This window comes from Giraffa tippelskirchi, chromosome 4, assembly GCF_054371585.1.
Source record: "Giraffa tippelskirchi isolate mGirTip1 chromosome 4, T2T-mGirTip1v1.2.pri, whole genome shotgun sequence".
NCBI classification, from domain to species: Eukaryota; Metazoa; Chordata; class Mammalia; order Artiodactyla; family Giraffidae; genus Giraffa; species Giraffa tippelskirchi.
In genome coordinates this window covers 7,607,033-7,624,904 of record NC_137278.1, presented here as the reverse complement: position 1 = coordinate 7,624,904, position 17,872 = coordinate 7,607,033, and the positions used below count along the sequence as shown (strand labels likewise).

General features: G+C 49.5%; 1 protein-coding gene across 3 annotated transcripts in view; it reads right to left on the bottom strand.

Moving 5' to 3' along the window:
• ZER1 (zyg-11 related cell cycle regulator) overlaps positions 1–13,558 on the bottom strand; it is a 32,052-nt gene extending 18,494 nt beyond the window's left edge. For all 3 annotated transcript variants that reach the window (XM_081586895.1, XM_081586893.1, XM_081586894.1), the window contains exons 1-3: positions 13,426–13,558; positions 1,696–1,947; positions 246–396 (exon numbers count right to left, since the gene is read on the bottom strand). In XM_081586895.1, coding sequence (XP_081443021.1) covers positions 246–396; positions 1,696–1,853 — 309 coding nt within the window. In that variant the 5' untranslated portion in view covers positions 1,854–1,947; positions 13,426–13,558. The remainder of the gene's footprint in view (positions 1–245; positions 397–1,695; positions 1,948–13,425) is intronic.
• Between the last annotated feature and the right edge of the window lie 4,314 nt (positions 13,559–17,872).

Here is a 17,872-nt window from a genome sequence, read left to right as displayed (position 1 = left end):
TCCCCTGGAGGAGGGCATGGCTACCCACTCCAGTATTCTTGCCTGGAGAATCCCATGGACAGAGATGTCTGGCTACAGTCCATCGGGTCACAAGAGTCGGACATGACTTAGTGAGTACACACGCATGCACTGCACAGTAGGAAGGGCGCTGGCAGGGCCTTGGGATTCCTGCTCTGATTCCCTGCCTTACTGTCTTGGGGTGGCCTTCCGTGGCTGTGCCTGGGGCCTGAATGACCGGGTCTCACCTGCTTGCGAATGGCCTCCAGGTCCTGGTCTTGCACTAGGTCCTCACGGAGGTGGATGCGCGTGAGGCGGGTGCTGCGGGGGTCGGAGAAGAGGCTAAAGAAGCTCTCATGCGGTTCAAAGTTGCAGGCGGCATTGACCAGCTCCACGTACCTGGGAGGGAGGGAAGCCTGGTTCAGGGGAGGGCCCCTCGCCCTCCCTTCAAGGCCCAGCACAAGCCTCCCCTGCCAAGACTTCCCTGATCATCCCAGGAGCAATCTCTGTCTCCTCCTCCTCACAGTACCTGGTTGGATCCTGAGCACTTGACTGGTGAGTTTAAGGGTGGCCCCAAGACCCAGGAGACCAAAAGTAAACTAACTGGTGATGAAGGGCCTCTTATCACTGGCAAATCTCAAGCTCTTCCCCCCTAAACTGTAGATGCTTCTGTAACAAACACGGACGTCCACACTCCCCGTCTTCTTTAAGGCAGCTTCTGGTTCCTTGATCAGCCCCTCCCAGGACCCCATCAACAGCAAGACTGAGCCAAGGGGTCTGGAGCTCTGAGCTGGGTACAGGGCAAGCACTCAGTAATAACTCTGCTGAGATACCAGTGGAGGCAAGAATCCTGGCCTTGTGGGAAAAGCTGTGGCGTCAAACACTCTAGAATCTAAATCCTGGTCTGGATGTTTAATACCTGGGCAACCTCACACAAGTAACTGAACTTCCCCAGACTTCAGTGCCTTTATCTGTAAAGTGGACACAACTTTGGTCTGCAAAGTGTCTAATCTAGTGCCCAATCCACATTAGATACTCAGAACATTTTTATAAGCTGGGCTCTTGGGTCACACACAGGTTCCCACCTTTATAGGCAACTTTCTGGGCTAAACATTTCCCTCTGGGGAACCTGGACCAAACCCCGAGCAGTCAGGCATGGATATCACTCTTGTAGGAGTCTCTACTAGTCTCTACTAGTGGGGAGTCCCTTGGAGAAGCCAGAGAGAGAGTTTCCGAATGATCTCATCCCCGTTCAAGCAGTCAGGCACTGGTGCATAAACATGTAACACATGTTCAGGTTCACACAGAGGCAAGTGTGCACAGGCACATGTACACACACACATGCATGGACACGTGCACACACACACACATAGGACAGCACATAACTCCTTCATTTACATGAGAAGTTTCTACATCCTCTAGTAAGTGTAATGCAAACCGGCAGTTTTACACTCAAACTTGCCCTGTGCACTAGAAGCCTGCGTGCAGGCACACACATTCCTTCACATGCACACCCCGCCACACACATACCAACATGCACAATTACAACTGGATGGATACAGACAGGCCGGTGCTCTCCTGCACCCACGGTTAGCAACGTGCATGCACACCCCCAAGGGGGCACACGCAAGCCTCTCAACCTCTCCGCACACACTCGTGCAGAGGCTCAGGCCCTGCCCCAGCCCCGCGCCTGCTCACTCGTTGACGAGCCGGTCACAGATCTCGCTGGGCAGGAAGATGTCTGGATGCAGCCGCAGGGTCTCCTTGTCTAGCAGGTAGCCCAAGGTGCCGTCCAGGTTGCGCAGGCAGAAGTCGGTGCAGAGGGCCATCAGGGACTCAGGGGTGTCGGACGCCATGCTGGGAGCCGGCAGGTGGGCCACACTGGGACAGGGGCCCCCAGGGGCAACGGTGACAACCTGACACTCACAGGATCATTGGCAGAGCCGCAGCCTGGGGAAGGTGAAAGCAGCTAAGCGAGCCATGGGCAAGGGCCGGGACTCCAGCTGCCCTAGGTCCGTCCGCTCTCTGAGTAGTAAAGCCGAGGTGCCTGAAAGGCACATACAAATTGAGCAGTTTAGGGACTTCCCTGGTGGTTCAGTGACTGAGAATTTGTCCTCCAATGCAGGGGACATGGGTTCGATCCCTGGTCAGGGAACTAAGATCCCACAAGCTGTGAAGCAACTGAGCCCACGTGCCACACTACTGAGCTTGTGCTCTAGAGGTCGCCTCAAGAGAGGCCTGTGCGCCGCCATGAAGACCCAACGCAGCCAAATAAATAAGCAAAAATTAAAAACAAAAAAACAAATTCAGCAGCTTAGAGAGGTCAGGGCCCAGGATTCCTGACTCCTCCCTCCCCTGCCCCCTGCCCCGCTCTGATGCGCTACCATCTACGCGTGATTTGACCTGTGCAAAGAGCAGAGGGCCTTGTCGGAGCGTCTCCGTGACTTCCCCAAGTCTGTGGGCCGATGTCCGTGTTGGGGATCCAGCGCTTGGGTGGGGCTGGCAGGGGCTTTCGCTAACTGCTATACTGGGGTATCCGCCGTTGTGTCACCTACCCTGTCTAGAGCTGTCATGGTGGGGACACTTAGTGTGTGCCAGGGTTTAATAGACAGGGCATCACCACATCTCACCATATACGATTCAGAATGAGGGCTCCTCCCGGGGGAAAATGAAGATACATGACCACATAGAAGCTGTACATTAATTAATGTTCAGCGTGGTATGATCCCAAGTGTCAAAAATGGAAACAACTCAAATACCCATCAACTGACGAATGGATAGACAAAAACATGGTATAACCATGCTATGGAATCTTACTCAGCAGTAACGGGAACGAGGTGCTGACGCACGCTACAACACTGCACCTTGAAAACGTTAGGCTAAGTCAAAGAAACCAATCATAAAAGGCCACCTATTGTATGATTTCATTTGCATGAAATGTTTGGCCAAACTGGCAAACCCACAGAGACACCTGGTAGATCAGCGGTTGCCTGAGGCTGGGAGGCTGGGGAGTGGTGCAGGGAAACGGGGAGTGACTGCTAAGGGCTGTGGATTTCTTTTTGGGGTGAAGAAAATGTTCTAAAATTGACCGTGGTGACGTTGCACAACTCTGTGAATAGACCCAAAAGCCACTGAATGATTTACTTTAAAATACAACAAACTAGTGAATATAACAAAAGAGAAACAGATTCACAGACATAGAGAACAAACTAGTGGTTACCAGCGGGGAGAGGGAAGGGGAGGGTGAGATGGGGGTAGGTGTGTAAGAGGTACAAACTATCAGGTGTAAAATAAATAGTGTATAACTATATATTGTTCCACCATAGGGAATATGGCCAATATTTCACAGTAACTCTAAATGGAGTGTAACCTTTAAAAATTGTAAATGAGTATTTTATACACCTGTAACATACCACAGTACTCTTGCCTGGAAAATCCCATGGATGGAGGAGCCTGATAGGCTACAGTCCATGGGGTCACACAGAGTCGGACACGACTGAAGCGACTTAGCAGCAGCAGCAGCAACATACCACAGTGTACATTAAATATACCTCAATTAGGTGATAAAAAAAAAATACCTCAATTAAATTAAAAAAGTGGGGACTTCCCTGGAGGTCCAATGGTTAGGACTCCATGCCTTCACTGCTAAGGGCCCAGGGTTCAATCCCTAGTCAGGGTCTTAGTTCAAGATCCCACAAGCTGTGTAGTGTGGCAAAAAAATAAATAAAATAAAATAAAAATGAGGTATTTAAAATGGATAATCAACAAGGATCTACTGTATAACACAGGGAACCCTGCTCAGTGTTATGTGGCAGCCGGGATGGGAGGGGAGTTTGAGAGACAATGGATACATGTATACGTACAACTGAGTCCCTTTGGTGTCCACCTGAAATTATCACAACATTGTTAATTGGCTATAGTCCAAAACAAAATAAAAAGTTTAATTAAAAAAAAAAAGTGAAGTCTCCGAGAATCTTCATGACCTTGAGGTAGGTAAAGTTTTCTTAAAAGGACTCATAAGATAAAAATGATAAACTGATATGCACTGAAGTGAAGAACCTTCATTCATACATACACAAAAATTAATTTGAGATGGACCACAGACCTGTATATGAAAGGTAAAACAAACAGACTTCTAGAAGAAAACATAGGAGTATATCTTTATGATTTTAGAGCAGGCAATAATTTCTTAAATAGGTCACACACACACACACACAAAAACCCATAAAAGGAAACTGACAAATTGGAGTGCCTCAAAATTAAGACTCTTTTCATCCAAAGGTACCATTAAGAGATAGACAAGACAAGCCACAAACTAGAAGATATTTCCAATAATATATCCAACAAAAGACTTGTATTCAGAATATATAAAAACTTCTACAGATCAAGACACAGAATCCAATTAAAAAATAGGCAAAGGACTTGAACAGCCATTTGATAAAGGATAAGGAAACAAACAATAAACATAAGGAAAAGGAAAACCACAATGAGATACCATTTTGCAGCCATCAGAACAGCTCCATTGAAAACAACAAAACAGGCAACACCGAGCCTGTGTTAAAAGTGAAGCTACGGAACAAGAGGAGGCCGCCCACACTGCTGGTGGGAGTGTGAACTGGTGTGAACTGCGAGTGTAACTAGAATACTGTGAGATGCTATTAAAGCTGAACATATACACATGTTCGGTGTTCAGCAGCTCCACTCCCAGGCATACACCCACCAGCAAGGCATGTAAACGTTCACAGACAGAATGTCTACAGCAGCGCTATTCCTAACAGGACAGAAGCTGAATGTCCAGACACGAGAACAAAGATTATGGTCGACTCACCAACGGAACCGGAGAAGGCAAAGGCAACCCACTGCAGTACTCCTGCCTGGAAAATCCCATGGATGGAGGAGCCTGGTGGGCTGCAGTCCATGGGGTCGCTAGGAGTCGGACACGACTGAGCGACTTCACTTTCACTTTTCACTTTCCTGCATTGGAGAAGGAAATGGCAACCCACTCCAGTGTTCTTGCCTGGAGAATCCCAGGGATGGTGGAGCCTGGTAGGCTGCCGTCTATGGGGTCGCACAGAGTCGGACACGACTGATGTGACTTAGCAGCAGCAGCAGCAGCAGCAGCACCAATGGAACACTACACAGCAATGAGAATGCACCACCTCTCAACAGCCAGGATGAGCCTCACAGTGCTTAGAGAAAGGAACCAGACGCAGAAGAGTGTATACTGATACACTGAATGAATTCACTTATGTTTTACTTCCTTACGTTAAAAAACAAGATAAACTGGGAATTAATTCCCTGGTGGTCCAGTGGTTAGGACTCCACACTTCCACTGCAGAGGGCATGGGTTCCATCCCTGGTTGGGGAACTAAGGTCCTGCATGCCATGTAAAAAAACATTTTTTTTAAAAGAAGGAAAATCTAATCTGTGGTAGCAGAAGTCAGGACTGTGGTTATTTTGGGGGTCTGGCTGGGTGCTGAGAAGCTTCTAGTCCCTTATCTGGGTGCTGGGCATACAGGTGTGTGCACTTTGCCAATATTCAGAGAGCTGTCTATTACGACGTGTGCACTTCTAAAAATGTATATTGCAATTTAACAAAAAAGAAAATGGCCTGGACACCAAAGAGGTCCACATTTAAAAGGGATTCGGGGTCCGGGTAAGTGATATTCCAACTGACTATGCATCTTCAGCTACCGTAAGTGGCTAAGAGAGAATGAAAACTGAACCTTCATCTCCAACTGGAGTGAACAAGACAGAAAGCAATCAACCATTTATAGACCCAAGGACAGTCAGGAATTAGTTCCAAACAATTTTCTTATGACAGTCTACGTCAGAGAGGGGGAGAAAGGGACTTCTCTGGTGGTCTGATGGCTAGGACCCTGAGATCCCAATGCAGGGGGCCCTGGTTTAATCCCTGGTCAAGGAACTAGATCCCATATGATGCAACTAAAAATCCTACATGCTGCAAGGAAGATGGAAGATTCTGTGTGTCGCAAACTAAGACTTGGAGCAGCGAAATAAACAAAGATGAAAAAGAAGTAGGAGCCGGGGAATAGGCAAAATGCATCTGTGGTGTTAGAAGTCAGGGTGGTGATTACCTTTGCAGGAGGCAGTAATCAGAAAGTGGCAGGGGTCTCTGGGTGGGCTGGGACACGTGTGCACACTTGTGGAGATTCAAACTGTCCTTTCAGGCTATGTGCGCCTGTCCTAGTCTATAGTATCCTTCAATAGTTTTTGCTTTTTTTTTTTCAAGTGAAGGTTCTGTGGTTAGACAGAGCCATGTTTCAATTCAGTTCCACAGTTCACTTGTAAATTATTTAACCTCTCCAGTCCTCAGTTTCCTCATCTGGAAAATGGGGACAACAATCCCCACTTCACAAGATTGTTGGGAAAAATGCCTCATCTCAGGTGTGACACGACTCAGTGCACAACAACGGGTGGTTATGACCCCACCTTACAGATGAGGAAACTCAGGCTCAGAGAGAGGGGCTGCTCTGTCCAAACTGGGACAGGAACCTCATCTCTTGGAGAGTTCTGCAGGAGTTGAGGCCCCAGCATCACCCCTGGCTTCTTGGAGCCTCTGCATCCACATTTGAGCTTTTTAGGCTGCTCGGGAAACCCAGTGGGCAGCCACACAACACTGTGCCCCTTGGAATGGCCAGTTCAAAGTTCTGGCACCACTGGTGACTGTGCTCTAAGAGCTCTGGAGCCAGGCCAACCCAGCTTCCAGTCTCAGTCCCGCTGATTGAGGGCTGGTGAACTTGGGCAAGTGTCTCTTGGGCAATATAGAAAGGGCTTAGCATGGTACCTAGCACATTGTAACTGCTCACTAAAAGCTTTCACATCACCGTCACCGTTATCATCCCTTTCTCCTGTCTCACCTGCCCTGGTCCCTAGTGCAGGGTCTGCTCCCCCCAGCTCCAGGCCCCTGGCTCCCCAGGCCTGGGTCTCCTGCCACCAGGCTCACTGTGCCAGCTGTTCCACTGGTGCCATGACACCCTCAAGGAAAAGCATAGTAAACAGGTGGCCTGGGCCCTGGGCACGGCCTTCCCTTGCTTGCGCTCACTCTCAGGTCTTCAAGAGGGCAGCAGCTTCTTGCCTGGGAAACTGGGCCCAGCATGCTCACCGCTGGCAGGGCCATGCATCCTGCTGGAAACTGCCGAGTTCATCTCTTCAAGCAATCACTCAAGGCCTCCAGAAGTGGAACCAGCTCTGCAGCCTGCTCGCCGCCTCCGACTCCCTACTCCAGCCACACTGGCCTCCTTCGTTGTACTGGCAATGGGCCAGAGGCACAAGGTCACCTTCAGACCTTCGGTCATCCACTTTCTCCCCTAAACCCCGTTTCCAACCCCCAAAACACATTCCTGCCCCTCCTCCAGGAAGCATCTCCCAAAGGCTCCAGCCCACACTACCTTTGAACTCTTTACTCAGCTGATGTCTCCATACCCTCAGGCCTTAGTGTTGCTTCCTCCGGGAAGCCTTCCCTGACCTGCCCAGGGTTCTCATGCTGGCTGGGCGGCTGCCCCCACGGGCCCTACCATAACAATTAACATTTTGAACTGATGCTGGTTTAATGATCCAGCTTCCCTGCCAGACAGCCAGCTGCATGAGGGCAGGAACCGGACTGTCTTCTCTGGCCCCATCCCTGTACTTGGCCCAGCATTACTGTCTATGGGGCACTGTGGGCCTGAGGGTGATCTGAAACCAGGCAGATCTTGGTCCTCATGGAGCACATTGGTTCTGGAGGGAGACAGACACCCCCACATAAGAAGCACACAAACCCATGCCACTGGGCCCCGTGCTCTGAAGGAGAGGGTGGTACCTGGGGCTCTGGGTACCCGAGCCCCAGCGGACTTGGCCTGGGCTGGGGAGTCAGGGCAGGCGTCCTTGGACGTGACATTTCAGCAGCGACCCAAAAGATGAGTCATAGTTCACTCTGGTGGCAGGGAGAGAAGGGAAAGGCATTCCAGGAAGAAGGATAAGATGCTCCCAGACTGAAAGGGCAGAGGGTGTAGGGCCCTGGCACCACAGGCTCGATTCCACGACTCTGGCCGAACAAAGGCCACATGCCTCATGTGGGCACGGCACGTGTGTTGTAGCGTTTCAGCCCAAGAAGGGAACCTGGGAGGCAAGGCATGCTCTCAGATACTCCCCGCCCACTGTGCCCGGGACAGTGCCAGCACCCAGGGGGCACAGCAGAACCCTCCCCACTCTGGATGAGAGAGCTGCAGGGGCCTCACCCCTTCTGCAAGACAAGCCCAGTCACCCAGGTAGCCGCTCGGCCCTAACCTTGCTCCTCAGCTGGAAGAAAGACCAGTTTGTCAGCAGCCCAGATGAACCAAATGCCTTCAAAAGATAACCGGCCAGATGGCACGGATCTGGCAACCAGCTTTTGGCAGTGCCAGCCCTGCTGCTGGGGGCGGGGATGAGCTGGAGGAAGAATGGGCCGTCCATCTCGGCACAGAGGCTGAGACACCTGGGGGCCCCCCTACTTGTACCCCTTCCAGCTGCAGCCTGGCACCGGCCAGAGGTGGGCATCTCTACCCACCCCACGACTAGCCCCTCGGGCTCTGCATTCTCATGGCGGGCACTGGCCATTTGGGATTCTGGCAACTGGAGATGGAGAGAACTCTAATTATAACAGAACAAGCACACAGCAAGAAGAACCCTGCCTCTTCCTCCATCCCATCTCTTGCCTGCATCTGATAGGGGCTATGACACCCTGGGGGGTGGGGGGCAGTGGGGAGCGAACAGTAACAGCCGCCTCCAAGTCGGTCGCTTCCAGTCTAAGTTCCTTACGGCTTTGTTTCATATAGTTTCTAACTTAACCAACAAAGGACATTCTCTAGGATCCTGTGCTTGTGGCTAATTCATTGCTTGCATAATAATTTGTCTAACGACCCCTCCCCCAGCCCAGGCTGGGCCCCAAGGATCCAGGAGGATTGGATTCCTCTCCGCTTCCACCTTCTTGGATCCTCTGGGCCTGGCCTGTGCCTGGCACATAACAGAATAAAGGTTTGCTTCTGCCCCAGTTGCCACATTAAAACACCCTAAGGTAGAGATTGTTACTCTGTATTCCGATGGAGACACTGAGGCTTGTCTAAAATCACACAACTAACATGAGTGGGACTCAATCCAAACCTAAACCAAACCCATGCTTCTTACCAAGCCATCCAGTCTCCCGTCCATCCAATGGAAGGGGAAGGGAATCTAGGATCCAGAGGAGGGCACATGGGACCCCGCCAGGGTCCTGACACCCAGCCGACAGCGGCTGGGGAAGCCAGAAGCTTTGAGCGGTGCCCACCCTGTGAAATATTAACCCAGGAGCTAGAGGGAAAACCCAAACAAATATCCTATTTACAGAGGCTGGAAGCTTTCCAGGAGGGAGCGGATCACAGGCCAGATGGAGGGGGTGGAAGGCTGCTGTGGAGGGAGTCAGGACAGGGGCTGGGGACAGGGGTGCAGGTGAGGATCTGAGGGCATCCCAGCGGGTCTCTGACCTGCAGAGGCTAATCTGCAGGGTGGGTGACATTAGGAAAATGTGGAAATGGAATGCGCATCACCCCTCACTGGTGTACAAAGAGGCAGAGCGGCCTTGGGGACACCTGGGTTTCACATTTGCAACTGAATGACGATCACAGTCATACTGAGCACCGTATTCCAAGGACCCTGCTAAGTACTCCACAAGCGTTAACTCATTTAATTCTCCCAACAACCACATGAGGCAGGAGTTATAATCGACCACTTACAAATGAGGCAGCTGAGACTCAGTGGTGAACTGGCCACAGACTATGTATACGTCCACGGGTCCATGTGTACATATCAGTATGTATACATGTATTCATTACTCTGAGACCCAGAATTTTGTGTTTTCCATGCATGTGTTCAATAAAGCCGCAAATAACCTACAAGGACATATGATTTTGTTTTCCAGATGAAGAAACTGTGGTTCAAAGATATGTGATGATGTGCTCAAGTGCCCCAGGAGGAGCTTGGCTCTCTCCATCATTACGCTGTGGGCAGGAACCGTTTCTTCAAGCCTTAGCTTCCTCTTCTGAAGCATGAGCCTTCGCCTCCTTACAACCTGGAGTGTCCTTGGGCACTGAGCATAGATAATCAGGTATCATTGGTAACTATCCTATGGGTATACATTATTTTTTTTTTTAATAAATTTATTTATTTTAGTTGGGGGCTAATTACTTTACAATATTGTAATAGTTTTTGCCATACATTTATACATTATTTTTTGACCACAGGACTAGAAGCTTCCTGAAGAAGGGACCCAGTGTAACTCATGGGGTCTCCATGATACAGTAACCATGTGACTGGTTGGTTGCAGGTGAAGGAGCCTCAGCTCCACGAGGTCCCCAGGCAATGTTCGCCAGCCTCAATATTCATCAGGGTCCTTATCTGTCCACGAGTTGCCAACAGCACCTACCACATGGGTTTGCTGAGGAGATGTGATGAAATAATGGCAAGAAGGTGGTAACCAATAATTATGGAGGGATTTCCCAAGAATAATGCTTGGAGAGATCCTTATGCCCACTTCTGAAGCTAGAAGAATCAGCGTCAGTGATTGAACCAGTCACAGGATATTGGTCTCCTGTAATGATCCAACAGGGGTCTCTGCACTTGCATTTCAAGAGTCAAGAACAGCTGAGGTACTGAAGCCCTCTGCCCCAAAGTGAAGCCTGCAGAATTGTGGTGGTGCTAACGACAAGAGCTGTTCTCACCTGTGTAGAGGGCATTAGACTACACTAAGCGAACGTCGCTCAGTCGTGTCTGACTCTTTGCGACCCCAAGGACCATACAGTCCATGGAATTCTCCAGGCCAGAATACTGGAGTAGGTAGCCTTTCCCTTCTCCAGGGGATCTTCCCAACCCAGGGATCAAACTCAGGTCTCCCGCATTGCAGGCAGATTCTTTTACCGGCTAAGCCACAAGGTAAGCCCATTGGAGTGTGCTAAATTCTTTTAAAACCTGTGTCTCATTTCATCCTCCCAACAGCATAGAGCTAGGGTAGACACAGGAAAATGGAGCCCCAGGCAGGGGACAGGACTTGTCCAAGTTCACACAGTGAACCAGCTGCAGAGCTGGCCTTGACCCCAGCTCCCTAGATGACTGGTCCAAGGTTCTACCCACAGCAACTGGCACCAGCCCCCCAGCTCTCAGTGTCAGTGTGCTATGACTTGTCATTTTCAAATCCTCTGGCCCAGCTGCGCTGCTCAGCTTAAGAACCCAAGCCTGTTGACATACTACTGTGGGCTTGGGGGTTAAGGAGAGAGAGCAACCACTACTGTTCCACGCCTTATCAGGCAGGCTGCAACATCTCAGCCTTTGCTGGGCGCATCTAGGATCAACAGTCTCCATCAGCCACACACACCCCAACCACATGCCAACATACACCGCTCCCCGCGACCCGTCTCCATGTCATATCTATTTCAACACCATCATTTAGTCTATATTACATGGCAAAATGGGGATTTGCTGGGCCCTTAAAAAAAAAAAAGAGCCCCATAACCTTCCACTGGTGTCAGAAAAGCCAGGACCCAGCTACTATGACAGTGTTGGGCAACCACTGTTCCCACTGAGGGGTGACAGCAAGTTTCCACTTTGTCTCCCCCACTGTTCTCCAGAATTCTACGAGTTCAGAGAGGGAGCCAAGAGCTAGTGACATCATCAGCTGGTGCTAAAAAGAAAGGCTTTGAGACAGACACATGCGAACATTTCCTCACCATCGTCATTGCCATCAGCATACCTGGAAGACTTACTGAGCTCTTAATATGCACCAAATAGTGTACCAAGCACTTTAGTACATGACCTCTCATTTAGCCCAACAATCCTATGCTATAGATGAGGACACAGAGGTGGGAAAAGGCCCTTCGTCCAGTTCTCATAACCAGCAAGCAAGTGCTATGACCAGATTTAACTACAGTGCTCTATTTCCATCCTTTTTTAAATTTATTCCATCAATGGTCATTGTCAAGATGGAGAGAGAGTACTTACAACGCCAGGCAGAGCACAACGGCCATTTGTCACCTAGAACAAAACTGTATTTTCTCTGACTACCAGACACTCCAAATTAGTGGAGTTCTGAAAGGTGTCCCATTAGACACCTTATGACCCTACATCACATGAACAGCCCCTGACACCCTCCCCACCAGTGTCTCGTCCATACTCTTCTCTGACTTCCTTGTCAATCACTCTTCCCCTCCTTCACTCTGCTCCAGCCCTACTGTCCTCCTGCTATTTCATAAAACCATTGGATTTTCCACCTTAGGACCTTTGCACTTGCTCCCTCCCTCCCTTCAGATCTCTGCTCAGACATCACCTTATTAGAACCCTTCTCTGATCACCCTCTATAAAAAGGGCAAACCCAGTATCTGACCCTTTCCATGGCCCTTCCTGCTCTATTTTTCTCCATCCTACATATATTTTTCTCCACCTTACATATATTTCTGATTTGCTGAATGAACGAGTGAACTGAAACAGAGAGACTTCTTTACCAATTGGCAACCACCTCCTGCTCTCCAGTACAGCCTCCTATGACCCTTTCAAAGCTGTTCTCAATACTCATTCTAACCAGCTTGAATCCTGAAGAGAAACACCGTTTCTGAGGAAGATCATATGGCGGGAATTTTTTCATGGGGGCATCAGACATTCCCTCTCTGATTTAAAAATCGAACGCTGCGCTTACTGGCACAAAGACTGGCAATCTTGGACACCTTGTGCCCCACCGCAGCCAAGTGAAGTTCCACCCACGGAGCTGTAGCCAGCAGTCAGTTTCACTTTCAACTCACCTATCACACTCCCTTGGCCCTTAGGCTTGCAATCCCACACCATCCCTTTCCCACCCTGTTGGATTTTCCCCCTCCATCGTGTCATCCCTGAGTTTTCAAGCACTGCTTTGGGGGAACTCAAGCTCATCCAACAGGTAGGAGGAGCAGAGGCTGGTTCTTCCAGCCCTGTATCTATCCCCCATTTTGTAGGGGCCATGGACAGGGCGGCATTTTCTTTCTGGACGAAGGGTGCTCAGTTTTTCAAAGGCACGTTTCTCAGACCTGGCAGCAGGGGTAGACCAGGGAGTTCTCCCACACCTCCGGCCCAGATGGACCTTTGCAAATGATTGCAGCGGCGATGGTGAGGCAGCGGAGGCAGGAGGAGAAAGGGGTAGGACGCAGATCCATCCCTTGGCCCCGGGAACGGACAGGGTGTGCTTTCCTCGGCGAGGAGGGGCAGAGGATACGGCCCGGGGAGAATCCCGAGCCAGAGCTCCTGCGGAGGCAGGGGATCTCGCCACGCTAGGGCCGGGGTCTGGGGAAGACCGGGGGTCGGCGGGGCGGAGCTTGGGAATCCCAGGGACCGGATCCCCGGGCGGGATGGGGGTCGCGCCGTGGCGCGGGGAGGGGGGGACCCCGTGGCCGTTACCTTGCCCTTAGGGCTGCGGGCGGGGCGGAGGGCCGCCGGGCGCTGACTCCGGGGCCCGGCCCCACCCCCGATCCGGCTCCTACGGCTCGGAGCCTGCAGCCGCCGCCGCCTCCGCTGTCAACAAACCCCAGGCGCGTCACTTCCGGGGCCGCCCCTTAGCAACAGCGAACGGGCTCCCCGGACCTGTTCCCGCGGCGAACGCGGGCTGCCGCGGCCAAAGGTTCCGGGGCCCCGTGTCGCCTCCTTTCCCGGACACCGGCCGGGTATGTGGGTAGTAGAGGAGGGGAGCGGTGGTTGGTCCCCGCTCCAGTCCGTCCTCCGGGCGCTCCTCACGGGCGCTCGCGGGGCTGGGGCGGTGATTGGGGGGGAGGGGGAACCGGCTCGGTGATACCGGCTTCCGGCGGCGCTCTGACCTGAGGTTCCCCGGAGCCCGGGAATGGTTAAGGGCGGACTTACTCCACCTTCCTCGTCAGCACCGACGAGGCGCATCCAGCGCCTGCCCCTCGGTCCAGCGCCCTGTTGGACGTCTCTCTCTGACTTCTCCGCAGGTAGCTCACTCCCACGCGTCCGAAAGCACTCACCGTCTTCTTCCTGAACTTGGTGCTACTTCTCCGGTTAGTTAATTAAGCCCTCCAGGCGCCTCGGCTATCACCTGGGCAGTGGGGAGTCGGCTTTGGCCCCTGCCGTTTTCCTGATCTCCTTGTCCAAGTCGTCAAACCCTCTAAGGAGCTCTCAAACCAGCCCCTCTCCTTCTCCAGTAGGGCCAGTCTCTGTCCACCATCGTTTCTCCTCTGGATTTCTGCAACAGCCTCCTGATGGAACCCCCTGCTCCTTCCCCTCATGCTCTCCACAGTTCCATAGTGAATGTTTCCAAAACCAATAAATCTGATCAGGGCACTTCCTTGCTTAATAACCTTTAGCATAGACAAGGATGATCGGCACCCCCGTCTCTCTCTCCACTCTTTCCCCTTTCTTGCCACCCCCCCACCATCCTTTCATCCTTTCATTTCTCCAGTCCAAACAGCTTAAAGGACTTTTGGTTCTTTTAATGATCTTCTCTCCCGTGTGTGTGTGTTTCTTTTAATGGACTTTTGGTTCTTTTAATGATCTTCTCTCCCGTGTGTGTGTGTGTGTGTGTGTGTGGTTCTTTTAATGATCTTCTCTCCCGTGTGTGTGTGTGTGTGTGTGTGTGGTTCTTTTAATGATCTCTCCCGTGTGTGTGTGTGTGTGTGTGTGTGTGTGTGTGTGTGGTTCTTTTAATGATCTTCTCTCCCGTGTGTGTGTGTGTGTGTGTGGTTCTTTTAATGATCTTCTCTCCCGTGTGTGTGTGTGTGTGTGTGTGTGTGTGTGTGGTTCTTTTAATGATCTTCTCTCCCGTGTGTGTGTGTGTGTGTGTGTGTTTCTTTTAATGGACTTTTGGTTCTTTTAATGATCTTCTCTCCCGTGTGTGTGTGTGTGTGTGTGTGTGTGTGTGTGTGTGTGTGTGTGTGTGTGTGTTAGTCGTTCAGTCTTGTCCGACTCTTTGCGTCCTCATGGACTGTAGCCCTCCAGTCTCCTCTGTTCATGGGATTCTCCAGGCAAGAATACTGGAGTGGGTTGCCATTCTCTTCTCCAGGGGATTTTCCCAACCCACGGATCCAACCCAGGTCTCCCTCATTGCAGGCGGATTCTTGACTGTCTGCGCCATTTGTTCCCTACTAAACACTTTTCTTGCTCCCATCTATATGCAGCACACACCTCTCGTCCTTTTTGTCTCAGCTTAGATGCTACTTTCTTGAGGAATCCTTTCTGACACGGTGTCCCCCGCAATTCTGATAACTAATTTTGTGGATGTTTTCCTTCTGCGCAGTATCTTTTAGTCTTTGACCATGTGTAAGTATGTTTGTACAATTTTGAATGCTTTAAAAAGTGTTTTGATTTTGAATTATCAAACAAGATGTGCTTAGGACTTCCCTGGCAGTCCAGGTGTTAAGACTCCAAGCTCACAATGCAGTGGGCATGGGTTCGATCCCTGCTTGGGGAACTGAGGTCCCATATACTGTTTGGCTTGGCCAAAAAAAGAAATTTTTTTTTTTTAAGTTAAGCAGAGTTACTATATGACCTAGCAATTCCAATCCTGAGCATATACCCAAGAGGAAAATTTCATACCACAATTATTCATAATAGTCAAGAAGTATAAATAATCCAAGTGTCCATCAACTGGTGAGAGAATAGGATATAGAATAATATAGTCATATGATGGAATATTATTTAAGATACCAGTCACAAAAGGTGATACATTTATGATTATATTCTTATGTCCAGAATATACAAATCTATTAGAGACAGAAAGTAGAGTCAGTTCAGTTCAGTCACTCATTCGTGTCTGACTTTGCGACCCCATGTATTAAAGATTACTGAGCATGGCCCCACCTGTCAGAACAAGACCCAGTTTTCCCCTCAGTCAGTCTCTCCCATCGGGAAGCTTCCATAAGCCTCTTAAGAGTGCTGGGAAAAATATCAATAACCTCAGATATGCAGATGACACCACCCTTAGGGCAGAAAGTGAAGAAGAACTACAGAGCCTCTTGATGAAAGTGAAAGAGGAGAGTGAAAAAGTTGGCTTAAAGCTCAACGTTCAGAAAACTAAGATCATGGCATCTGGTCCCATCACTTCATGAGAAATAGATGGGGAAACAGTGGAAACAGTGTCAGACTTGCTTTTTTTGGGCTCCAAAATCACTGCTGATGGTGATTGCAGCCATGAAATTAAAAGACGCTTACTCCTTGGAAGGAAGGTTATGGCCAACCTAGATAGCATATTTAAAAGCAAAGACATTACTTTGCCAACAAAAGTCCGTCTAGTCAAGGCTATGGTTTTTCCAGTGGTCATGTATGGATGTGAGAGTTGGATGGTGAAGAAAGCTGAGCACTGAAGAATTGATGCTTTTGAACTGTGGTGTTGGAGAAGACTCTTGAGACTCCCTTGGACTGCAAGGAGATCCAACCAGTCCATCCTAAAGGAAATCAGCCCTGAATGTTCATTGGAAGGACTGATGTTGAAGCTGAAACTCCAATCTTTGGCCACCTGATGTGAAGAGCTGACTCATTTGAAAATACCCTGATGCTGGGAAAGATTGAAGGCAGGAGGAGAAGGGGCTGACAGAGGATGAGATGGTTGGATGACATCACCGACTCAATGGACATGAGTTTGAGTAAACTCCGGGAGTTGGTGATGGACAGGGAGGCCTGGCGTGCTGCAGTCCATGGGGTCAGCAAGTTGGACACGGCTGAGCTACTGAACTGAACTGAACTGATCACAGGGCAGACAGACTGAAAACCACAATCACAGAAAACTAACCAATCTGATCACATGCACCACAGCCTTGTCTAACTCAATGAAATGATGAGCCATGCCGTGTAGGGCCACCCAAGACAGACGGGTCATCGTGGAGGGTTCTGACAAAACGTGGTCCACTGGAGAAGGGAAAGGCAAACCACTTAAGTGTTCTTGCCTTGAGAACCCCGTGAACAGCATGAAAAGGCAAAAAGATAGGACACTGAAGGATGAACTCCCCAGGTCGGTAGGTGCCCAATATGCTACTGGAGAAAGTAGATTAGTGCTTGCCTTAGGACTGAGGGGTGGGTGAAATAGGAATTAATGTTAATGGGTACAGGGTTTCTTTTTGGAGTGATGAAAATGGTCTAAAATTAGATGGTGATGATCATTGTGTGGTTGATAGATGATAGTTGTACATGTACACAGCTCTGTGGTTAGAATGAAAAACAATGAATAGAGTGAAAAACAGCGAATTGTTCACTTTATTTATTTTTTTAACATTTATTTATTTGACTGTGCTGGGTCTTAGTTGTGGCATGCGGAATCTTCAGTTGCCTCGTGGGATCTTTACTCACGGCATGCTAACTCTTGGTTGGGACATGTGGGATCTAGTTCCCTGACCAGGAATCAAATCTGGCCCCCCTGCATTGGGAGCATGGAGTCTTAGCCATCTGGCCACCAGGGAAGTCCCAAACTGTTCACTTCAAATGTATGCTCTAAATGTGAATTATATCCCAATAAAGATGTTAAAATGTGTTAATAAATGTGTATATGTTAACTCATAATGCAGGATGGATTTCATGATATAAATAGGATCATATTATGCAAATTGTTCTGTGACATATTTTTAATCACTTTTTACGTCAGATCATATAGTCCTGTTTAGTTCTTTTGAATAGTTGCATTGTATTCCAGTAATTGCACAGTTTTCTTATTGGCGGAATTTGGTTGACAAAAAAATTTCTCATAAATTCTACCATACATTTAAGCAGTAAATAATACCACATGATTCCAACTCTATACAACTTCCATAAAACTGAAGACAAGGGAAGACATTCCTGCTCATTTCATGAGGCCATCATTACTCATCACTGATACCAAAGATAAAGACATGATGAATGTAAAACT